Below are 25,567 nucleotides of genomic sequence, written 5' to 3' on the forward strand. Positions count from 1 at the left end.
GTTTCCGTCCCACGGAACTGTTGCCCCCAGGCTCCGAGGAGGAGGCGGCTGCAGAGCGGAGGGGAGAGCCTCGCTAGCGACGTCGCCGGAGCCGGAGCTACACCACCCCGCACCCGTCACCGCGGTCCGGCCCGGCCGCCGCCATGGGGGCCGTGCTGGGCGCCTTTTCCGTAGCCAGCTGGGTGAGTGGGGGGCCCGTTCGGCGGCGGGAAGAGGGCGGACAACCGCTGACCCGCGGCTGCGAACCTCGGGGGGCGGCCCGGGCCGCGTCCGGCCAGGGAAGTCGCCGCCCCGGGCTCGTCGCCTTCTCGCGGCTCGGATACCCCCTCTCCGGTCTCGCTGTCCGGAAGCCGAGTCTCCGGTCTGTTTATTTACTCGGCCTTTCGCCCCTCCCACCCCCGCCGCGCCGAGTCCGGGGCCTGCGAAGGGAAAGGGGAGAGACCGGGGAGAGACCGGGGAGAGACCGGGAGATGGGGTGCTTGTTTCTTGTCCCCGGTACCTGGGGAAGAGCGCAGTTCCCAGAGCCCGGGCTTCCTCCTCCTCCTGACATCTCTCTGGGAAAAGGTTGGGGGGGAGAGGAGCGAGCCTTTAAACGCCTGCTATTTACGTCTTTTAGATCTCATCTTTAATGGGGGGCAGGGGGCGAGGAAAGCGGCCTTTATGGATCCCTTAGCGTGTGTCCCTTTGGATTTCCTCTTGTGACAGTATGGGAGGAAAAGGAACAAGAATGTATTAAGCTCGTCCAGTGTCCCAGGTGTCGTGCGAAGCGAATTAAGCATTCTTGTATTGGATGCCGCTTGCTATCTGCCGTAGGGATCTTAGTTAAAAAAAAAAAAAAAGTGTGAAGGCTGGTAAACAGGAATGAGTTAGGAAAAAATAAGAATAATTCACACTTACATGGGGCCTTAAAAGAACTTAGTGGGGGAGGTGCCACTAGTGTTATTAAAACCGCTTTAAAGATGAAGAACTTTCTGACTTGCCTTTGGTTTCGGAGCGGTGTCAGCCACCACCTCTGGGTCTGGTCTAGTGTACCGAAAGCTTCTATTACCTGTGTGGTGCTTCCGATTTGTGTTCGGGCAGCCAGGCGGTGCAGGGGATGGAGCCCTAGACCTGTGAGAGTCTTGGGCAGCTAGGTGACCCTGGCCGACTGCTTAACTAATGTTTACCTCATTTTCCTCTTCTGTAAAAGAGGGATGGAGGATGATAATAGCACCTACTTCCCAGGGTGGTTGTGAGAATCCAGTGAGATAGTTACAAATCCCCTTAGCACGAGGGCCTGACACAAGTAATCGCTTAACAACGTTGTTATTGTTGTTGACAACTTGTCTTTGGCGCCGAGTTTCCTTATGTGTAAAATATAGGTAAATAATTTTTAATAGTACAGAATTTTTGCGTGGAGAGCATTCTGTAAATGTTGATGCTGTGTCAAAGATGAATCTAGCCCAGGGCTTTATATCCAATGGAGGATTTTTTTTTTTTAATTGACTTGAGTTAATTTTGGCTGATGTGTGTATGTATCTGATAAGTAGGTTATCCTGTGGTGAATCTTTTTCCTTTCCCAATCCCAAAGTCACAGTGGCTACTGATTCTGCTCCCAACCCAAATCTCTCCATCCTGGTTTATTTTTGAGTTGGATATTTTGTGAAGATTGTTGATGAGGGCACCATACTTACATTGTTATTTAATTCAATCAAAAAACTATTAAACTCTTAGAGGCTAGGAGGCAAAAAGCTTACTGTCTAGCTAGGGAAATAATACCAGAGAACCTTTCCTTTTCCCCCAGTTACCTTATCATCTGATAAGGAAAAGGAAAGGTTGTCTGGTAGCAGATGGTGCTTTAAGATGAGTGTTGAAGGAAACTAGGGATTCTAAGAGATACAAAGATAAGAAGGGAATGAGAGACATGAGGGGACTTGCCTGGAGGATAGCCAATGCACAGGCTGGAGATGGAATGTTATGCATATGTGTGGGTAACTGTAAGAGGAGGCATCATGAATAGATTTGCCTATAAATCAGGAAAATTGGATTTTAGTTGCCAGTTTAATAATTTTGAGCAAGTCAGTTTCCCTCTCCTGGATCTGTTACTTTATAAGGCTCCCTTCTCTCCCCCCAAAAAATAGTTGGATAAAATGATCTTAAAGATTTCTTAACCCATTGTGTTTCTCCTCCCCCCCCCTCCCCCTAATATATATGTAGTATCTTTAAGAGCAATAAGGTAATATCTTTGAGCTGCATTGCTGGTTTAGGGAAGAGGTACTTTAATTGGGAGAAGAGAATCAGATTGTACTTTACCATTTCTGATGACATTTCTCATCAAAGCTAAATCTTGGACTATTTGGAAATTATTCTTGTTTTCCTACTTTTCACCAAAGCAATTTTGTCTCCAGATGACCAGGTTTGAGACCTTAAAAGTCACAGTTGAATGATTGGTTTAGTTTTATCTACTTTCATTGCCAAGCAATTTGAATACTCTGTGACTTGCTTTTATAACTTCATGCTGCTTTAAGATTCAAGATTTCAGTACTTGCTGGTGATACAGTATAATATAAAGCTCTAGTTTTGAACCTTTAATTTGAGGAATGCTTAGCACAATGCAGAGAATTTTGGATTAATGTCGGTACACTTTTTTTTCTTGTCCTTCTTCAGCTACTAATTTGCTGTGCAGTTTTGGATAATCTCCTTCCTATATCCCTAGGTAGATTAGATGATAGATTAAATGATCTTTACTGTCCTGCCCATTCTAAAATTCTGTGATTCTTTAATTCTAAATGTAAATCCTATGTTAGCTGCTGGAATCCTATCAGTCAAAATTAATAATATCAAATTAAAATAACATTTTTGAAGATCTAGTCAGTTAAGTAATTAATTTGTCGGTTAAAACTATTTATTGAAAGTAATGGTAGTTTTTTCTTTAGGTCAAGTTAGGTGGTTTATTTGTTGTAGTTATTGTAAAAATTAGATACCAAATTTATTTATTGAAAGATCCACAAACTTCAGTCATTAAGCATTTACTAAGAGAGAGTATTTATTTTTCCTTGGACGTGACCTCAAACTTGTTTTTGCCAATAATAGTTTTGTAATTGGGAGATTTGTAAAGTGCTTCTGCAAATTTTTTTTTCTTTGCAAATCTTAAAAGTATTATGTAAATATTGGATACTGTTATTATTCCTACTTTATGAATTGATACCATCTGGAAAGTGCCAAAGACAGCAAGTCATAATTTACATATCACTTTCAAGGGTCTTATATCTGTTGTCATCATTTGTTGTTCTAAAGTAACCACATATTCAAATGTAAGGGAGGCAGTAGTGCCAACTTGGAGGGGCAATCATTCCTTTTTGGTTGTCATTAGAATAAAATTATAGACTATGCACTGTAGGCTAAAATTATAGACTATTCCTTTATGGGAATGCATCAGAATATCAAGTTACTGTAAGAGTGTGTGAATCAGAGAGAGATCTTTTATTCATCAAAGACATATATACCACAAAGTGGAAAGTTAGTGTAAGAATTGTGCAGAATAAGTAAACAACAAAGAATTATGGAATTTTAGAGATGGAGGGAATTTTAGAAACTTCATTTGACTGAGAGGAAATTGAGCCCTAGATTATTACTACACATATTTGAGGTGATGGTAATTGGTAGAACCTGGGTCCCTTCAAGACTATTCTTTCTACTAAATGTGAGATTGCATATGGAATGAATTAAGTATTGCTATTTCCTTAATCTGCAAAATGCTAGAATTTATATTTTCTGTGACCAATTATTATAGTCAGGATTAAAATTAGATAATATAGCTTGGTTACCACAGTGACATTTTATGAATAACTACATAAGTTGCTATGGCCAAAAATATTTTTAAGGAGAGAAAATTACTTTTTCAGTGAAATGTAGGTATTTGTTTTGGGATAATTCAAATTATTTATGCTACAATGAAAAGTTGAAGTTTCTGACTGTCACACAACTTCCTAAAGTGTACAGTAATGAAAGAAAATAAGTTTTATTGATAATTTTCCTCAATTTAGAAAAGGAAAGAGACATTTCCAAACTTTGTTAGGGTATGTAAGAAGATCAAATTGATTCCATTTTGTCATTGATTCTATTTTGTATTGCCACTGAAAAATTCAAATTAATTCTACTTTATTATTGAATTTACATTCTATTTTAATTCATTCTGTAACTGCCTGAACAATATTTCTTTGTTCTCTGAGTTAACTTCAGAAATTCATGAATCAAGAAATTCAGTTTTCCCTCTCTGAGTTACTTTAAAATTCAGTTGTCTGATAAATTAACTCAAATAAATGCATAACATCTCTACAACCTTGCATAACCAGGTACAAATAAGGAAAATTTTGTTATTTTACTAACAAACCTTACAGAATGTAAGAGGATGCCAAGAACTCTGTTATCTTTATTCAATATACTGAGCAGATTAGGACTCTTATCAATCAATCTGCAATTGAAAGAAGGGGTTGTTGCTAGCTCCTTTGTACAGCCCAGGATATTGCTTTAATCACCTATGATACTTCAGACTTTGTAACCAATCATATTTGTTTTCCAATGTGTGGTGTTTCCTATTCTTTGTTCTCTTATACTTTGCAAAACTATATGAAGATTGGTAAGCCCTACCTCATAGTCTTTGATCATTCAGAGAGGCCATTAACCTATTGGTTACTGTTAGCCAAGTAAATTGATCATACTTGAAATTTTGTTTCTTAGCTCATTTTAATTTTCAAATTAGTTTTTTGCTGACGTTTTTGCTTACGTCACATTTTATTATCTTTGACTTAAGTTTAGAAGTTCAGCTTTTTTGTAAATTATGCATTGTCAAAGTTAAATTTAGAAATTCAGTTTTTCTTTGAAATCAGTGGTCTGCAATTCTCAGATGAAGAAATTGAAATTATTTCTAGCCATATGAAAAGATTCTCCAAGTCATTATTAATCAGAGAAATGCAAATTAAGACAATGCTGAGATACCACTATACACCTGTCAGATTGGCTAGAATGACAGGGAAAGATAATGCGGAATGTTGGAGGGGATGTGGGAAAACAGGGACACTAATACATTGTTGGTGGAACTGTGAATGCATCCAACCATTCTGGAGAGCAATTTGGAATTATGCTCAGAAAGTTATCAAACTGTGCATTTGATCCAGCAGTGTTACTACTGGGCTTATATCCCAAAGAGATCATAAAGAAGGGAAAGGGACCTGTATGTGCATGAATGTTTGTGGCATCCCTCTTTGTAGTGGCTGGAAACGGAGTGGATGCCCATCAGTTGGAGAATGGCTGAATAAATTGTGGTATATGAATATTATGGAATATTATTGTTCTGTAAGAAATGAGCAGCAGGATGATTTCAGAAAGGCCTGGAGAGACTTACACGAACTGATGCTGAGTGAAACGAGAAGGGCCAGGAGATCATTATATACTTCCACAACAATACTATATGATGACCAATTCTGATGGACCTGGCCATCCTCTGCAATGAGATCAACCAAATCAGTTCCAATGGAGCAGTAATGAACTGAACCAGCTATGCCTAGTGAAAGAACTCTGGGAGATGACTATGAACCATTACATTGAATTCCCAATCCCTATATTTTTGCCCACCTGCATTTTTGATTTCCTTCACAAGCTAATTGTACAATATTTCAGAGTCTGATTCTTTTTGTACAGCAAAATAACGGTTTGGTCATATATACTTATTGTGTATCTAATTTATATTTTAATATATTTAACATCTACTGGTCATCCTGCCATCTGGGGGAAGGGGGGAGGGGTAAGAGATGAAAAATTGGAACAAGAGGTTTGGCAATTGTCAGTGCTGTAAAGTTACCCATACATATAACCTGTAAATAAAAGGCTATTAAAAAAATTTAAAAAGAAAAGAAATCAGTGGTCTGTTCTTATGTCCAAGGAAACTGATTATCTCTTATCCTTCAAGAAAGTGTGGCCAGTTATCTCTATCCTTCAAGGAAAGTCTAGTTTGTTATCCATGTACCACTGACTAACTTTGCTGGTGAATGCAATCAGCAACAAGGTATAGTAGGAGTTGCTAGCCCCATACCAGATCTCCAGCCAATCTTACTGTTTTCCCCCATCTATGGTGTCACCTTTTACAATGGATATTCTTCCTTTTGTATATAAAAACAATCTGTAAGCCCTACCTTGGGATTTTAGCTATTGAAGAGAAGGTTGAGACCCTCTTTATTTATGCTTTCCTAAGAAGTTGAAAAGTCTTAGAACTTTGTGGACCTCAGTTTACCTTAATTTCAATCATGACACATGCTATTTTTTTTTTTTTTTTTTTTTTTTTTAGTTCTGCCCACTATTGGTTTGAGTGGTGGTTGAGATGTGGTTACAGATAATAGTCCAGGGCAGATATAATCTATAGGCAATGATGGTTATTTAGCGTCTGTCATAACTTGAGAGTTCCTGAGAGCTATAGGTAAAGGAGACCAGGGATCCATGCATCTCTGTGTTGTCATCTAATGAATATGATCTTGGAATGCTGTTTGATAAGTTCATACAAGTCAGCCTATATTTTTGAGATAAACATATGTGATTCATGTTATATCATCTTTCTGGAACTCTTATTGTTAGTCTTGGGCTGACTAGTAAGATCGTACTGAATCCTGATGGCCCTTGGATGAATTGAAATCAAAACTGCTCTTCCTTGTAAAGCAATACATTTAACAGCTCTGGGTAACTAGAAGGTCTATTAAAAAACAAGTAAAAAACCAAATCCTTAAATTATATTACATTAAATCCACAATAAGATGAGAATAGTTCGCATTTCTTTAGCACTTTACATTTTACAAAGTGCTTTCCTTACATTGTTATCCCCATTTTAAAAAATAAATAAACTGTGTCCCATGGTCACATAGCTAGTAAATGGGAGAATCTTGTGGCTCTAGGTTTAGAACTCTTTTTACTTGATATCACATTATCTTCTAAACACAGATTTTTTTAAACTAATAAAAATATACCTGTGACATACTCCCAATACATTATAATCCTGTTATTACACAGATTTGTATTATTCTCTGAGTTATATTAAAATGGAATTTATATGACAAAAACCTAATAAAATATAGGTTTCATATTTAATATAAAGGGGTTTCACTGTATTTGACATATATTATAGTGTGTGTGTTTCTCAAGGTATAAGGAAAACATTTTGTTTTCTTATATTTTCTTTGTAGATTCCATGCTTGTGCAGCAGTGCATCATGTTTGCTATGCAGTTGCTGTCCTAATGCCAAGAATTCAACTTTGACTCGTCTTATCTATGCCATAATTCTTCTCTTGGGCACAGCTGTTTCTTTTATTATGTTGACAGAACCATTGGATGTACAGCTGAAAAAGGTATTTGGAATTGACATTGGGCTGTAATTTAATAATTTATTATCATTCTAAATTTTGGAAAATTTGGAAAAATTTAAAACATAATCTCTAGTGAGTTGGCATTCTAATTTAGTATTGTCAAAATTATATTCCTAACCTGCTATTCTATTTGATAATATTGATGTTAATAGAATTTTTTTCAAAATATTAAATAGAGAATTATGTCAAATTAGTGAGATGTCTTGGGGTGAGAGATAAAAAAGTTATTTCCTTTATTTGGCTTTCATAGTTCCCTGATCTCCTTTCCTCCTCAAGGCATTTCGTATTATCCACTAATGTATTTCAAACCTCAAAAAATGTTCTCTGGTCAAATGAGTTTGGGAAATGTAGGTCTAATTGTATATATATTTCCTTTGGGATGTGTTTTAGGGGCATCATGAAGCTCTTAAGTTTTAATTCAGAGGTGAGGAAAGATTGGGATTGTAAACATATTCACACTTTTTATCCTATTAGGAAAGAAACAAAATTGAGACATAGTCACCCAAGCACTCTGTTTTAATGTGTATAAATTTAAAATGAAATGGTCATCCAAGCACTCTATTTCATTAAGTATATAAATTTATTCTTCTAAGCAAGCCTAGTACTTCCAGGGTTAGAAGTATATAGTTGAGTATATATGGTATGTAGTTGAGAGACAACTACACTAGATAGAAAAGAACTAATTTGCCAAAAACAAAGACTTCACATATGATTCAGAAAATTCAAGTTATGAATGCCATGATGATGCTAAAAAAAAGGAATTTAGATAAGTCTCTGTATTGAAATAGAAACAGGATACTTCTATCATCACAAATTAAAGGATTTTGAGCCCATTTTTGTCTGAAACCAGAGCTCCGATAATGGGATTATTTTATTATTTCTAGAGACTAATTGATAAGCTATCTTTTTAGAATTTGTGTCATTTCTATATAGCTTACCAGGCATTGTTAAATCAAAGTAGAAACATACTTTGCTTTACACAAAAATCCCCGAAAAGTTATATGTGAAGTAAACTTATAAAGTAAATCTCATTCCAGTTGTACAGGGATGCTTATAACTTAATGGAATCCTATAGTGAACCCTTTGTTAAATCATCATCACCTATCATGTAGTTTGTAAATCTGAGTTTTCATATGATGCTTTCTTAAAATGGAGTACACAATAACATTGGAATATCTTTTTTTTCAGATTCCTGGATTTTGTGAAGGGGGATTTAAAATCAAGAATAATGATGACACAACTGATATTTGTGATGTCCTGGTTGGTTATAAAGCTGTCTATCGGGTCAACTTTGCCTTAGCTATCTTTTTCTTTCTATTCTTTCTACTGATGTTAAAAGTGAAAAGTAGTAAAGATCCAAGAGCTGCAGTGCATAATGGGTACGTGTGATACCATAATGATTTTTATCAAATATTCTTTGTCTTTCTGCTCACATTTTTCATACCACCCCAGTTTCTATTAGAACTTTATACTGTTATAATATATAACAGTGTTATATTATTGTAATAGTAATATTGTTGTATTAGTATAATATATAATGTAGTGGTTATAGTGTTAGCCTATGAGAAATACAGATATTTGGCCTAGATAACTTTGGTATAATGTATGTGAGATCATTTGATCATCATTTTTAAAGTCAGGGAATAGTTAACCTGAGAGGTATTTCCCAGGTCACACGTTTCTTCCTTGGATTTCATATCATAACTACTTTTGTACCTGAAGGAAAATAATCTTGAATACCAGGACTATCAGCATGAAATAAATCCAGAAATATCATAGTAGGGCATAGATAATCAAAAGCATATTTAAAAGTCAATGACCAGAACAGGAACAGATTAACTGATTAACTGAGTTTTGTCAAATCTGTGCCATCATTAAACTGTATATCCTTTAGAGCCATAGGGATTTGGTTTTACTTTTGCCTTGTAAGTAAGTGTTGGCTATGTTACCTATATGCCATGCAGTTCTGTTTTAGCTTATTCCCCAACCTAGGAATGGTTTATTACATGCCTCTAGTCCACAATATCATTGTACATAATGTTAATTCCACTCAACTTCTGGTTGCCTAGGTTGATCTAATTTTCAAATTCCCAACCTGTATTTGGTATACATAGTTTCTGCCCACGTTTTCCCTTATGAGTCCTAGCTATGGCATTACCTATTTCCTCTTTACCCTTTTTAAGGGATCATATGACCCAAAGTAACATCTTTTTGTAAGCCCAATCTTTTAAATTCAGAAAAATACCTATAAAAGTTTCTAGTACTTTTATGTTCTCTGTTACCTATTCCTATTCCAATGACATTTGCTACCATAGAAAAATAGGAAATAGATCTTAAACTCTGTTTATTTTGTTTTCTGTAAGAGAGTGTAATAGGGAAACTGTTAAACGGTAACTAAAACTGTTGTGAGAGGTTTAACAAAAAAATACTAAAGTTTTTGTTTAAAAATTACAACTTTTAAGGTTCGGTGCTTCTTCAAGATTTGGAGTCAGGCATTGACTCCATGAATTTATGTGCTATGTTCCATTTTTGAGTTTACTTCCATAAGAAAACTGTCTTTCCTTATCTGTAATATTATGCATGTAGGAACCATAAATATCTGCCCATATTAATTTTGAGTATATAACATCTGCTTGAATCATGTCTTTTTCTCCTTTATTGGTAACTCACCTTGCAGCTACACGTAAATGAATAGTGAATTCTAATAAATCTTCTTTTTTCAAACACATGTTATTTCTTTAATACTAGTATTTCTAGGATCATAAACTTTTTTTTAGCTGGGACTTTAGCAGTAATTTCCAAGCCCTTCATTTTGTGGATGAGGAGACTGGAAATTTAGCAATGAGAAAAGGACTTGCCTAAAATGATATAAGTAGCAGATTCAGGGTTAAGACCCAGGCGTACTTGACTTGACTCATAGCCCTAAGGGAGTGTTTCTTTCTTTCTTTTTTTTTTTTTTTTTTTGGCTTTTTATTTATAAGACATATGCATGGATAATTTTTTTCAGCATTGACCCTTACAAAACCTTCTGTTGCAACATTTCCCTTCCTTTCCTTCATCCCTTCCCCTAGATGGCAGGTAGACCAATACATGTTAAATAAGTTAAAGTATATGGTAAATACAATATGTGTATACACATTTATACAATTATCTTGCTGCACAAGAAAAATTGGATTTAGAAATAAGGTAAAAATAACCTGAGAAGGAAAAGAAAAATGCAAGTGGACAGTAACGGAGTAGAAATGCTATGTTGTGGTACACACTTATCTCCCAGAGTTCTTTTGCTGGGTGTAGCTGGTTCTTTTCATTACTGGACCATTGGAACTGATTTGGTTCATCTCATTGTTGAAGTGGGCCACATCCATCTGAATTGATCATCATATAGTATTGTTGTTGAAGTGTATAATGATTTCCTAGTTCTGCTCATTTCACTTAGCATCAGTTCATGTAAGTCTCTCCAGGCCTTTCTGAAATCATCTTGCTGGTCATTTTTTACAGAACAATAATATTCCATAACATTCATATACCGCAATTTACTCAGCCATTCTCCAATTGACGGGTATCCATTCATTTTCCAGCTTCTAGACACCACAAAAAGACCTGCCACAAACATTTTTGCATATACGTGTCCCTTTCCCTTCTTTAAGATCTCTTTGGGATATAAACACAGTAGTAATAGTGGATCAAAGGGTATGTACAGTTTGATAACTTTTTGAGCATAGTTCCAAATTGCTCTCCAGAATGGTTGGATCCACTCACAGTTCCACCAACAATGTATCAGTGTCCTAGTTTTCTCATAATCCCCTTCAACATTCATCATTATCTTTTCCTGTCATCCTAGCCAATTTGAGACATCTGTAGTGGTAACTCAGAGTTGTCTTAATTTGCATTTCTCTGATCAATAATGATTTGGAGCATCTTTTCATATGGCTAGAAATAGTTGAGATTCATTTCTTAATATAATCTGTAAGAATCCTTCTAGCTATAAAAGTCTGTTTCAATAGGTCATTAACATCCTCCAGATTTTTTGTTTTATGAACTATAGTCTTAAGACCAGAAGTTTGCTGTGAAATAGTGTGACTAATACTATAGTAAGGTTGTAAGAGGTTCTGATTTGCACTAGTCCAAAGTGTATCCACACTGATAAAATCCCAGATCCCTGAAATATTGGAGAATTATGATTTAAGTACAAAATTGGTAAAAATTGAAAACTTCATTTATCAAACAATGGAAAATAATGACGTGTTATTTATGGTCACGTTTGTCTTTAGATTTAAAAGGAATAAATAAGTATAGAAAATCCAGTTGAAATCAGTCCTTTTGTCAATGCTTTATTTAACTAGGCACTGTGTTTCTGCTTTTTAGCTGTTTTTACATGAGGATAAGAACATTTCAGAGAAACATTTTTATATTTTAATAGGTTCTGGTTCTTCAAAATTGTTGCCATTGTTGGTCTAATGGTTGGATCTTTTTACATTCCCGAGGGTCCATTTAGCACAGGTATGATTTCCAAATTATAAAATACCATAGTAATAAGTTTATAACATTTGTGAAATAAATGGAGGCTAGGTTTTTATAGATATTGATAGCAAATGGCCTGGAAACAGTCTAGTTTGCTCTTTCCTTGCCATGTTTTAAATACTATGTTTATTAGAAGTACTTTGTAATATGGATGAGTTAATAACACAACACATAGCATAAGAATTCCAATACCTTTATTTTTAGGTTCTTGTTGTTGTTGTAATTTGATATCGTTAACATATCTTGAATGATATGTATGGATTTCTGGTATAGGTTAAATAAGAATCAAAACAGCCAAAGAACTCCCTGATTTTCTTTAACATGTACATTGGATTTGAAATCATTTTGATTGTCACGTCTTAGCCTATAATGTGAACTAAAGAACTCTCCTCCTTTTTTTTGTAGTGTGGTATTATACTGGAATGTGTGGGGCCTTCCTGTACATCCTCATACAGTTGATACTGTTAGTGGATTTTGCCCACTCTTGTAATGAGAATTGGGTTAATCGAATGGAAGAAGGAAATGCTAGATGCTGGTATGCAGGTAGGTGTCTGAACTGACATTATTAGAGTATGTGCCAACCATCAAGTTTGTAAAATCTCATTAGTTTCAAATGTGTAAAAACTATTGATGAAAAGTTTGGATTTCTTAGAACTATTATTAATTTCCTAGTTCAACCAAATCTCAATTGAATTTTCAGAATGTTAAGCTAGAAGGGACTTTGGAACATAGAAGGTTAAAACTGGAAGAGACTTTCCTAACTCATTTTATAGATTCCCTGAAATATGGCTAACATGGAAATAGGTTTCACATAATTTAATATATATAATTGACTTTATTGTTTACATTCTTATTTGGTGGTAAGGGGAGAGGAAGGCAGAGAATTTGGAATTCAAAATTTAAAAAGAAAAGAATGCTAATAATCATTTTTTTAAAAAAGAAAGTAACGAACTTTAATAGATAAATATAGTGACAGAAAAACACCAATTTTGTCAGAGGAGATTCAAACTCAAGCCATTAGGGGAGATTGCAATGCCTTAAACTATTTGTTTATCTCAAATACAGGTCTTCCTACAGGTAATAATTCAAATGGACTGTTAAACGTCTGCTTTTCCAGCCCAAGAAATCAGAATGACAGAATGATCTAGTGTATGGTTTTAGGTGCTTGATGAATTTGAGCAAAGTAACATGTTCTTATAACCTTGGGCCTTCTTATGTTTCAATTTGTAATCATTGATTATATAAAAAATGAAAGCATTCATCAGTTTATGCATAGGGGAAAGAAAAAGATCCTTTCCTAAATCCTACTAGTTTCTGCTGCAAATTGTGGAAGTTAATATTAATTTTCTGTTTTGTAGTTTTACTGTCATGTACGAGCTTCTGCTATATCCTGTCCTTCATTGGTGTGGTGCTCTTGTTTGTATTTTACACCAAAGCTGATGCCTGCACTGAAAACAAGTTATTCATCAGTTTAAATTTGATTTTTTGCATTGTGGTGTCCATTGTCTCAATCCTTCCCAAAATTCAGGTACTGACATTTTTTTTTCTTAAAATTTCCTATTGAAGTGCTTTTTTGTTAATAGTTCATTAAAAAAAAAAAAAAAACCTATGATTTAAATACCTTGAATTTTTTTTAAAGTTTCAGAAAGCCTAGATTCTAATCCCTGCTGGGATCCACCAACTTTGTTTCACCTTGGATAAGTCATTTCTCTTTGGCTAACTGCTCTCTGAATTAGGGTTGTGCTTGGATATTTGTTTAAGATCTTTTTTAGCTCTAAAAACTGTTCAGTCTCTTAAGGTAAAAATAAAAGAGAATTATTTGTAGGTTTGTATAAATATATTTTGTCCATATGGTTTCAAATAATCTGCTTTGGAAATGAATTCCCAATCCCTGTATGATTTAGGCAGACTAAATCTCATATCAGAAATGTTGTAGAAGGGATCCCACCATTGCATACATTGCATTAGATCAAGAGTTCTTAACCTGGACTCCACAACCTTGTTTTAATTTTTTTTAATAATCATTTCATTATTACTGTTTTTTGCAGTTTTATATGTTAACATTGTAGGAAAAATTTTGCTGATAGGTACTACTATTAGACAGAATCATCGGTGTGCAAACATCTAGGAAGCAAAACCAAGATTTTTATTATGTTCTTAAGCTCAGACTTGAAATCCATGATAAAGTGTTTCCTGTTTAGGCGCCAAAACATAGTGTCTGGACTAGCTCTCTGGAGCATCTTGGGAGCAGGCTTGATCATAGTGAGTGAAGGAGGCAGGAAGAACCATCACAATGGATGGTCTAAGATGGAATCTCTGTGTCATTTCCCGTCCTCTCAGCCCTTGGAGGGTAGATAGGTTCTTACATAAGGAAAGTAGAAATATACTAAAGATGATTACATTTCAAAGCTAGGTTTCTTGAGATTTATACTTCAAAGTTATTTTTGGAGAGTTAACAGTAGACTAATTGAAAGAAGGAAAATTTGTATGCTAAAAGATAACCAAGAGCCAGAGCTTGGTTGTGGACATATTAGTAATTTAGATTAGTTATTAGAATTTCTTGAGGAATTGGGGACCATAAATCAAGTCTCATAAGTTCCTTTTGTTTAGACTTGGTTCACTCTCTGCTCTTGCTCTCCTCTCTCATAGTTTCTTTTTTTGTAAAACTGGAGATCTGGACTTGTCCTCTAAGGTTTTTTTCCTTAAAGTTCTATACATTTTTCTGGGTGGTCCTTTATGAATCATTAAAATCCCAAAGGTTTAAAATTATTACAGCTTTTTAGAGAAAAAAAAACCTGCTGATTTTTCTTACCTCATAAATTGGTGTTCTTTAAAGAACACAAATTATTATTTTGAATTTTGTCTTTACATGCCATTTTAATAGGTTTATTTGAGTCATAATAGTTGGAAAGAACTATAAATATCTAAACCAGTTTAATATTACCAAACAGGAAACCAAAACTAAAAATGGTGAAATGATGTAAACCAAGGTCATACAGCAAGTTAGTAGCAGAGTCCAGGCTAGAATCCATGTCTTCCAACTCCTATTCAAATAACATACTATTTGTTAGAAATTCAGAATGTTTTAATAATGTACTAAAGTGTCATAGTCATATAGTCATAACATGATCAGGGCCTTACCTTTCTTAAGTGGAAGCCATACTACAATGATGCATACTTCTAATAATTGAAACTTTGCAATCTAAGACCAGTTTAAGGTACCCAGTTACCATGCTGTCATTATATAGTTCACATTTATGTAATAATTATAGTTCATCTTATATAATAAGATCATGCCTTTTACAGTTTTGTGAGAGGTATATAAGTGGTACTGTAGTACCAAAGAAACTGAGGCAGGTGGAGACTGCTTTAATTTTAAAGTGGAGAGTTTAATAAGTCAGCTGACCCACATGGAAATATGTTTCCAAAGCATATGGTACCAGAGAAAGTGAGGCATAGCGCTTATAGTGTTTTAGCTAACTAGGATTTGCAAGCAGAATACAAAAGCTCATAAGCAATTAGCTTAACATCTTGCAGCTGTTGTTATCTTTTGGGAAACACTTCAAAGACAGAACAGGGAAACAAAGGCAGATGAGGGAGGCAAGGACTTTAGGAGGATAGGAGATATAATTCCAGGGAAGGACAAGCCTTCTAAGATGAGAACATAACTTAAACCTTAACAGGATAGGAAGCAAGATAAGAAAGCATAACTCCTTGTCTTGTCAAGGATAGTGAAGTGTGTGGGACAATACTCAAAATCCTGAGGGGAGGGAGGGATCATCCTGGTGAGGATAGAAATAGGGAATTGGACATTTGGATGATGTTTTTCTTTGCTATCCTTCATTGTGACACAATGGTATGTAAAAAAAAAAAGGGGAGGGAGGTTTGGAGTTTCAAGGTTTAGAACTCTCTTCTAAACTCAATTTTCCCAGACCTAATTGCAAAGGGGGAGGGGGAGGGGGAGGACCTATGGCCTAATTTCCAGGGCTCAACAGTATCAGCAGAATCTGTGTGTGGTTGGGGCAGTTACTAAGAGCATTTACTCTTTTTCCTTGACTTAGTAGTTTGTATTAATTTCCATTTGAAACGAAAAATTCTTATTTTTAAAGTTCTCAAGCAAAATACAAAACCACTAAACTGATAATATTTAAGTCAAGAAATTGATAAAAAGTTAAGCAGTCTTTAAAATGTAATAAGATTTTGTTTTGGAAAGAGAGCCTACTATAGTAGAAAAAACATTGAACACAAGAGTCAAGAGTCAGTTTCTGATACTCACCTGTAAACATTTGTAAAGTACTACATAAATGTTAGCAATTTTAATATGTGTGTATGTGTGTGTGTGTGTGTGTGTGTGTATGTGTATAATTTCCCCTCTCTTTTTATTAAACAGGAATTTCAGCCTCGCTCTGGCCTTCTCCAGTCCTCAATTATTACACTTTATACCATATACCTCACATGGTCAGCCATGTCCAATGAACCTGGTAAGAGTTAGTTAATAATATCTATGCTTAAATAATTGTTTGGACATGTATACTTATATTGTATTTAATTTATACTTTAACATATTTAACATGTATTGGTCAACCTGCCATCTGGAGGAGGGGGTGGGAGCAAGGAGGGGAAAAATTTGAACAAAAGGTTTGGCAATTGTCAATGCTGTAAAATTACCCATGCATATACCTTGTAAATAAAAAGTTATAATAAAAAAATTTAATTTAATTTAATTTAAAAAAAAATCTATGCTTATTGAAATGAAAATTTAGAGTTTTATCATATTGGTTTTAGATGAAAATTAGAAATAAAACACACGCAAAATAAACTATTTCTAGATGATATTTGAAGGTATGGTACAGCTCTACATTTGTATATCTCCTACTTTCAGATCGAACCTGTAACCCAAGCTTATTGAGCATCGTCACACAGATAACCACACCCACCTTGACTCCTTGGAACACAACTGTTTCAGTGTCTACCATTGGTCCTCCATTGTCACAGAACAGGCGGTGGCTAGATTCAGAGAATTTTTTTGGACTTATGATCTTTGTCCTTTGCCTTCTATATTCCACGTGAGTTTATGAACACAGCACACTTAAATAGTGCCTCCACAGATTATTTGATTTGATCTTCATAGCAAACTTAGAGTAGTTTTCTCTGTTGTCAAAGTGAGAAACCTTGATGTCTCAAAGCCTGAAATGATTCATATCACATGCCAGTAATGGCAAAGGCTTAAAGAGAACCCAGGTGTCCATATTCTGGCCATGATATCACAGCTTTCTAAGTTAGCTTCACACTCAGAAGGAGAGTGAGAGACATCATCTATAATAATGGGATCTCTACATTTAGTAGCATCCCCAAAATAACACAGTGAACACCCTCAGCTGTCCTTTCTAAAGGGAAGTACAAGGGTAGTATCTTTAAGAATACCTGGGTTCTTATAATACTGACCCAACTTCATAAGCCTGTTATTATAATAATAAGCTTTGTCAATAGAGAATGTTAACTATTCATTTGAAACATTCCCAGTTTGAATGAAACAGGAGGAATAAATCAGCCAGGGAGGTAGTTTAGGAGGTAGATTGCATTTTCCTTGCTTCTCTAATATATTATGGATAGCAGTAGTTGTATATATTAAAGCATATACTACCTGATTCAAGTGGTCTTGTGGCAACTAACAACAACTGTAAAAAAAAAAACAATAACAAAACAATAAAGTAGGCAAGAGTTAAGAAATTCCAAACCATCAGATAATGACAATTAAGTCATATCTCCTTTCTGATTTTTCTTTGTGGAAATTCATTTGCAGCATCCGTTCTTCTAACAATAGTCAAGTAAACAAGCTGACTTTGTCTGGGAGTGATAGTGTGATACTGGATGATACTTCCTCAAATAGTCCCAAAGATGTTGAGGATGGACAGCCACGGCGAGCTGTGGACAATGAGAAAGATGGGGTGCAATACAGTTACTCTGCCTTCCACCTGATGATGTTCCTGGCCTCTTTGTATATCATGATGACCTTGACCAACTGGCAAAGGTATAAGCCAAAAAATCAATTTTAGATCTCACGAATTATTATAATTACTGACAATATAGTGACTGGTGGTTTATAAACTGCTTTTTTATAATGTCATTTAATCTTCATATTCATATGAAGAAATAGGTAGCATGTGTCCTAACTTTATTATTCATTTTGTACCAGCCCTGTGATTTTATTAGTATAAGAAACTATCTCTGTCAAAGCAAAATGGCAACTATTATCTGGTCTTGGGACCCTGAGATGACCAGGCCAAGATCACACAGCTAGCTTATAGCAGAGGCAGGACTGAGGGCATCTGGATAGTACAGTGGATAGAGCACCAGCCCTGAAGTTAGGAGGACCCGAGTTCAAAATTGGTCTCAGACATTTAACAATTCCCAGCTGTGTGACACTGGGCAAGTCACTTAACCTCCAATTGCCTCACCAAAAAAAGTTATAAAAAAAGAAGTAGGACTGGCACTTAGATCTTCTGGATTTCAAGGCCAGTTATTAATCTACTGTGCAGTGCCACCTCTTCAGTTCCACTTAGTAAATTAACAAATGATGGCAAAAATTAAGTGACTTGTTTTCAAAGTCATACAGTTAGTAATGGTTGGGTCTAAAGATCCAAATGCTGTGACTATCTCTGACATTGATGCTAAAACATTGGTCTTAGTTGATTGCTTTTTAGCTACTGGAGACTTATTACTGGCAGTATCAGTGATACTGCATGGAGTCTTTTCGTTAATACAAAATCTTGGAAATTGAAAGTTATCAAATTAGCACTGCTAAATTTTGCCTAGATACATCTTAGGAGGGAAAAATCAGAACAGACACAAACCAAGTTTCAGAATGCTAGCTTACCAAACTACCTTTACTCATTTGTGCATGCTGTCTCAAAGATACCTCCATATCACTAGCTGGCTACCATTGGGGTGCCTGGTTCCTGACAAAGAGGACTCTGTATGCTTGGAAACAGTCCCTGCTATCTTTACTTTACTATTCTGTGTTCCAGCATTTTGATTAAGTATAACTCAGGCAAGCATAATCTAATATAACATTTTCTTAATGGTTATGCCTCAACCATTTCCCCATGCACAGTTGCCATATAACTACCAGTCTAATTTATCCGGTTGCATTCTTGTCTTATCTATGTCTATCTGTTAATGTAAATCTCATTTCTAATCAGTATAGTCTTGGCTATGTTATTCCACAGAAAGCACTTTAGAGATTATCTAGTTGAAATTGCTGTCAAATTCACGAATCCCTTATACTGTGTTGTGTATTTGACTTTGAGTCAAATAAGTATTTAACTTATAGGTAGTTTCTACTACCTATAAGGTACCATGTTCTTGGGAAAGTAGCTATATTATCAAAGACATGGCCCCACTTCTCAGGAGCAGGCAGTTTTAACTGGCTGATACTAGAGAGGCACATTTATAATACAAATGTCTTTGTACTTCTTTGTAATACAAAGGATTGTGATTTCTCTGGAATAGGGAACTTTCTAGCTTGGATCTTCCAGCCTCTGAGGCCAGATTTTTATCTACTGCACCAGAGAAGTCAAACTCACTCCAAGTGCAATCTGAACCAAATTAAAATGTGCTAGGAAAATGTTTAACCAAATTAGTAAAGTTAGAACAAATATTACTTAGATAATGTAGTTTATTAAGGTAGTATGTGGAGTGCAGGGATCAGTTTCCATTTGTGTTTGACAAGACTGCACAACATACCATACTACAGCTGCCTCTCTTTGTAATACAAAATGAAATTTAGATTCATAAAAGTGGTGCAAACTAAGATCTGTTCTTGGCCTGTGAAAAGAAGGATCACTATTTTCCTGACCAGAACAAGAGCATATGGTATTTGAGCTGGAATTTAGGAAAAAATAGTAAAGATAGTAAAGACTATTCCAAGCAAAGGCAGAAACAAAGCAAGCCAGGGACATTTTGTAGTTTGTCCCTAGTTCTGTTTGACTGGTTCACAAAGTTCATGGTAGGGGAATTTGGGTATCTGAAAAACTTTTCCCAAGGACCACATAGTTATGAAGAAATGGCTAAACTTCCCCAGGAAGATGTCCGCTTCTTCATGAAGAGGAACAAAGAGAACAAGCCCAAGAGCACAAATAGCAGTCTGTCTTGGCTGTGATGGCAACCTTAGGAACTGTACTTATTTTGAGTTTGCTTTCAACCAGGATTTCTTGTTTAAATGATTCCTAATCAGATAATGGTATCCACTTCCTAAATATGTCAGGGATTCAGGCAGCAGTCAAGAGTCCTGGGAAGTAAGGTAAATATTGCCTTAATACCCTCTTCTCTTTGTAGACCTGATGTAGAGTTCCAGACAGTGATCCACAAGTGGCCCGTGTGGGTAAAAATCGTTTCCAGCTGGTTTTGCCTCATCCTTTATCTCTGGACCCTCATGGCACCCCTTATCCTCACCAACAGAGACTTCAGTTGAGCCTTCAGGAGTCATCACACAGTTTTTGTGCCAAGAGCCAACATCCATGTATTTCGCTTCAACTAAAATATTAAGTGAACACTTCCCAAAAGTTTGGCTCTATCCAGGTATACCCAAGGTTACTAGATGAATAATGCTTTGAAGCAGGATCTAAACTTTTCCTTTTGATATATTACGCTTATTTGTAACACAAAGTACAAGGTGAATCTTATTGCATTTTTAAAAAGGAACTACAGCTGTGCTGTGAAGAGAATTCTGAAAAAAAAATCTATAGGCTCCTGCAGCTTAAATTTAAATTGTTTAATAGAAAAACATGAAGGGTTAGAAACCTTTCTCAATATATACAACTTGAAATACCTTTAGAAAACAAAGAAGAATATCCTACTTCACAAATGCTTTGGTCAATAGAAACCTTTTCTCTTGTATTTTCTTACATTCCAGTGTGCAGGTTTAAAGGATGTACTTGCTCTTTCCTGAGGGAGGAAGCCCTTACACTCTTGCCCAAGGCAGGGCTCTCAGAACAGTACATCTCTTGCTTCTGTCACTTAGAAGTTATTTTCAGATTCATACATTTTTACACTATAATAATATGATGCTGCTTGATCTCAGTCTGTGGCTTTGCCAAATATGATGATTTCAGTGAATGCTTTCAAGATTTAATGTAAGTGGAAAATTAACCTGGAATATTGCTCCTTATATCCAGTGTAATTTCCACATCGGAAGAAAAATGTGTAAAGCAAAAATGCACGTAAACTTTTCTGTCAGCGCTTCAGCCATTTGCACTGTAACATTTGATTAAAAATATCAAGATTTTAAAGAAATTTTACAGGGTCTTCCTTAAACAGGGCCATTTCCTTATCAGCAGGTTTGGCATAATTTGGAGTCATATTGATGATTATATTTTAAACACGCATGAGAAAGATGTTCAGCTACTCATAGGAGGAATGAGAGCTAACAGATGAGCCTCTTGAGATGAACTCTGGTACCTGCAAGACATTAAGCAAAAAAGGAATTCACCTTCTCTTGTGGAAGATTTGTGGGAAATAGATGCCAAAGTCGTAGGATTAGAAGATGCGATGGATTTAATTGCATCTGGGAAAAGTCTAACTATGCTAATGAAATAACTCAAAATAACACATAGGAACTCTCAGCCTGTATGTAGTACTGGGTATGAGAAAGTGAGGTTGTTCAGTGAATAGAGCACTGGGCCTGAAGTCAAGAAGATTGATCTTCCTCAGTTCAAATCTGTCTCAGTCACTTACTGGCAGTGTGACCCTCTCAGCAAATCACTTAACCCTGTTTGTCTAAGTTTCCTTATCTGTATTAATGAGCTAGAAAAGGAAATGGCAAACCACTCCAGTATCTTTGCCAAAAAGATCCCCAGTTGGGTCATAAAGAGACACGACTGAAAATGACTGAAAGTGCACTGCTGTTAAGGATGATACAGAGAAATAGATTGTGCTGTATTTCAGCATCAGGGAATTATAATTGAATAGTAGAATACATAACATTGAATGCTTGCTATGTGCAGAATAATATGACCTTGTTCTGGAGGATGAGCGGCCCAAACAGTGTTTGCTATGGGAATTCAGACAGAAACATACTGGCTAAAGCAGTCGTAGACCTATGGATGTTGAGCGTAAGCTGAACCTTGAATTAATACATATTTATTAATGTGCCTTCACATTCGGGATACAAAACCAAAAATGAAACCATACCTGCCTTTGAGCACTTTACATTCATTTGGGAGAGATGACATGTACATATGTAAATATACAGATAATTACTATGAGGTGTCTGGAGGGAAACTATTGACAATGAGGTGGGGGCCTCAAGAAAAGAGGTGGCATGTGGGCTGAGTTTGAAGAGAAATGGGGATTCTAAGAGATAGCATTGAGGATATATCTTCCAGGTATGAAGCCTGGCCTTTGCAAAAGCACCAGCATAGGATATGGAATGTTGTATGTGTGATGAACAGCAAGATAATCAGTTTGCCTGGATTGGAGAGGGTGTGACTGGGGCAGAATTAATAACACCGGAAGAGGGATTGAGGGCAAGTGATAAAAGACCTATAAATGCTAAACAGAGGAATTTTGTATTTGTTCTTAGAGGTAAGAAGGTACTATTGCTGCAGTTAAGAGGAGGAGTGACATGGTCCAAATTGTTTTTTAGAAAAGTCATTTTGGCATTGGTCTGGAGGATGGTTTGAAAAGAGGAGAGACTAGAACTAGGGAGATCAATTGGGAAGCTATCATAGTAGTCTGGGTGTGAAATGATGAGGGTTCTAAGAGTGCAAATAGGTGTTGTGTGAAAGCCAAGGCACGAAAACCTAGCTGTTGGATGAGGAAAAGTGAGGTGTTAAGTAAGGATGACAGATGCCTAAGTTATGAACTTGGGAAAATGTTAAGGCCTCCAAAAGAGAATATGGGATTAGGATTTAGACAGAAAGATGAGACTAAAAGTTATTCAAGGTAGGGAAAACATGACATGAAAAAAAAAATTGGAGTTGTGAATACCCTTACAGGAGATTTTACCTATTGGAATAAAGGCTTTTGGTAGGGCATGGAATTGTAATGAGCAGTGGAAGAAAAGGTTTGATAGATTGGGAGAGAGAGAGAATATGAAGGTATCAAAAATCGGGCAGAAGTATATACATGATATATAGAGAGCCACAGAAATATATTAAGACTTAGGTCAGAAGATAGATGAAACTCCTTGCCTCATTTTGTCCCTTCTATATAGAATTGAAGACAATAAAGCTTATAGTTTCTGAAGGTTTCCTTAAACACAACCATTAGCTTTGTTGGGGATAAATAAAATCAGGTGACATTACTTTAAACCATGAAAACATTTAAACCATAAAACATTCTGAATCATCAGCTGTTATGATGGCATCATCTCGTTGCCTGCTACTCAGCTGTCAATCGCCCTTTGCTTTGTAATGAAGACATTCTCCTATTACAAATAGGAAAATGACCAAGAAAGAACTAGTTCAGATGCCACAGACATGTTTGGTATCTATATTATAATGTGCTTCATGAAACTTTTAGGAAACTCAGCTACTTAATGATGTTCACACTTTTAAGATTTATACTTTGTATCTAGCATATGATTTGATCTCACAGCAACCTGGTGAGGTTGCTGGGTCAGGTTTTCTTCCCATTTTACAGGGAAACTAAGATTCAAGATAAGTGGCTTTTCCAAATTTACATATGGCTAATAAGTAGTCAAACCTGAACTCTCAACCATGATATTCCGACTTCAAATCCTGGACTCTCTTCCCTATTCCATGTTACCTCTCAATTTTGCCTCATCCCTGCTACTGAGTAAGCTGTTGTGAGGTAATGAAAGAGGCACTGAAGTGATGTCACTGTGGAAAAATGACATTGGTAAGCTGTCCCTTTTGGCTCACAAGAAGCTATGAAACAAAGCTTTTCTTTGAGAATCAGAATAATAAGCCAGTGACAACCAGAGAAGACATGGCTAACTATGAATTCTCCTTCTCAATCCCTTAGCTTGCTAAATCCTGGAGAAAGTAGTAGATGCTTACCTTTTGTAGCTTTTAGACAAAAGGGGGGGGGCGGGGGAATAAAGACATTTAACACAAGGATCAGAAAATAAAGTGCTATGGGAGGTTGAAGAGGAGGGATTGTTGTTAAATGGAAGATTTCAGGCAAGGCCTTTTGGAGGAGGGGCTTGAATTGGGCTTTGAAAAACGGGTAGAAATTAACTGGGCAAAGATCTTACTTTCTGTAAATGACATTCCATCTGTGGCCTCTGGGCTTTTGTATAAATTGTCCTTTTGCTGTCCCTAGCTGTCTTTGGAACTCAGCTCAGGGGTTAGCTCTTATACAGGTCCTTTCTGATCCTGAAGTTTGTTGATGTGCTCTATGTCAACCTCTTGCCTTCCCCTCTCCCCCCATCTAAAATTTGGATTTAGATACTTGCATGTATGTTTTATTCCCTAAATAGATAGTAAATGTCAAGGGTAGGAATTATTCTATTACTGCTTTTGTATCCCCAGCATTTAGCATGGTGTCTTGCACATAATAAATGCTTAGGGAATACAGTAACTGAATTATATAAGCATAGGGAATGTTGTTGTGAGCAAAGGTATGAATGATTAGTCCAAATTAGCTAAAAAGTCTATATCTCTGGATAGATAACTATCCCTAATCTCTAATGATCTCTGGATCTGTATCAGTGACCTCCATCAGCATGTCTCATAGACATTTTAAATTCATATTCAAAACAAAATTTTCCTCTTAAATCTGCCCTTTTACCAAGTTTCTCTGGTTCCATCAAAGAGACCACCATCATAGTCACCCAGCTTCATGAACTTGCCTCTTCCTCATTCCCCATTATCCAATCATTTACCATGCCAAGATTGTCAGTTCTTTTACCATAACCTTTCTCAGTCATTCCCTCTTATTCACATATCCACCATCCCACTTCAAGCCATCATCACTACTTCCCTGGATGTTTATAATAGCCTCCTATTTGGTTTTATTGCTTCTAGTCTTGCTCTTTACACAACTGTCAATAATATTTCTTTTTTTTTTATTAAAGCTTTTTATTTTCAAAACATATGAACAGATATTTTTTAAACACTGGACCCTTGTATAGCCTTGTTCCAAATTTTCCCTTCCTTCTCCCCCATCTCCTCCCTAGATAGCAAGCAATCCAATATATGTTATACATGTTAAAATATATGTTAAATCCAATATATGTAAATATATTTATACAATTATCTTGCTGCATAAGAAAAATCAGATCAAAAAGGAAAGAAAATGAGTAAGAAAACAAAATGCAAGCGAACAACAAAAAAAGTAAGAATGTTTATGTTGTGATTCTCAGTTCCCACAGTCCTCTCTCTGGATGTATGGCTTTCTTTATCACTAAACATTTGGAACTGGTTTGACTCATCTCATTGTTGAAGAGAGCCACTTAATCAGAATTGATCATCATATAGTCTTGTTGCCATGTATAATGATCTTCTGGTTCTGCTTATTTCACTTAGCATCAGTTCATGTAAGTCTCTCTAGGCCTCTCTAAAATCATCCTGCTCATTGTTTCATATAGAACAATAATATTCCATAGCACAGAATAATATTCCTAAAATCCAAACCTGATCATGTCACTCCCCTACTCTAAAACCTTCTTTAGCTCCCTATGACTTTTCAGA

At 36.0% G+C, this 25,567-nt stretch overlaps 1 protein-coding gene across 1 annotated transcript; it reads left to right on the plus strand.

Moving 5' to 3' along the window:
* Positions 1 to 2: 2 nt before the first annotated feature.
* SERINC3 (serine incorporator 3) lies at positions 3 to 21,199 on the plus strand. The gene is made up of 10 exons (XM_031951563.1): positions 3 to 182; positions 7,209 to 7,370; positions 8,577 to 8,767; positions 11,809 to 11,888; positions 12,315 to 12,452; positions 13,268 to 13,437; positions 16,300 to 16,390; positions 16,792 to 16,975; positions 17,713 to 17,940; positions 20,247 to 21,199. The coding sequence occupies exons 1-10, from the start codon at positions 144 to 146 to the stop codon at positions 20,380 to 20,382; spliced, it is 1,419 nt and encodes a 472-aa protein (XP_031807423.1). The 5' UTR covers positions 3 to 143; the 3' UTR covers positions 20,383 to 21,199.
* The last annotated feature ends 4,368 nt before the right edge of the window (positions 21,200 to 25,567 follow it).

Source organism: Sarcophilus harrisii, chromosome 2 (assembly GCF_902635505.1).
Source record: "Sarcophilus harrisii chromosome 2, mSarHar1.11, whole genome shotgun sequence".
NCBI lineage: Eukaryota > Metazoa > Chordata > Mammalia > Dasyuromorphia > Dasyuridae > Sarcophilus > Sarcophilus harrisii.

Coding starts and splice junctions, on each gene's coding strand:
- SERINC3 (XM_031951563.1), top strand. CDS start 144: ATGGGGGCCGTGCTGGGCGCCTTTTCCGTAGCCAGCTGG. Junction 183..7,208: donor CCTTTTCCGTAGCCAGCTGG/GTGAGTGGGGGG, acceptor TTTTCTTTGTAG/ATTCCATGCTTGTGCAGCAG. Junction 11,889..12,314: donor CGAGGGTCCATTTAGCACAG/GTATGATTTCCA, acceptor TTTTTTTTGTAG/TGTGGTATTATACTGGAATG.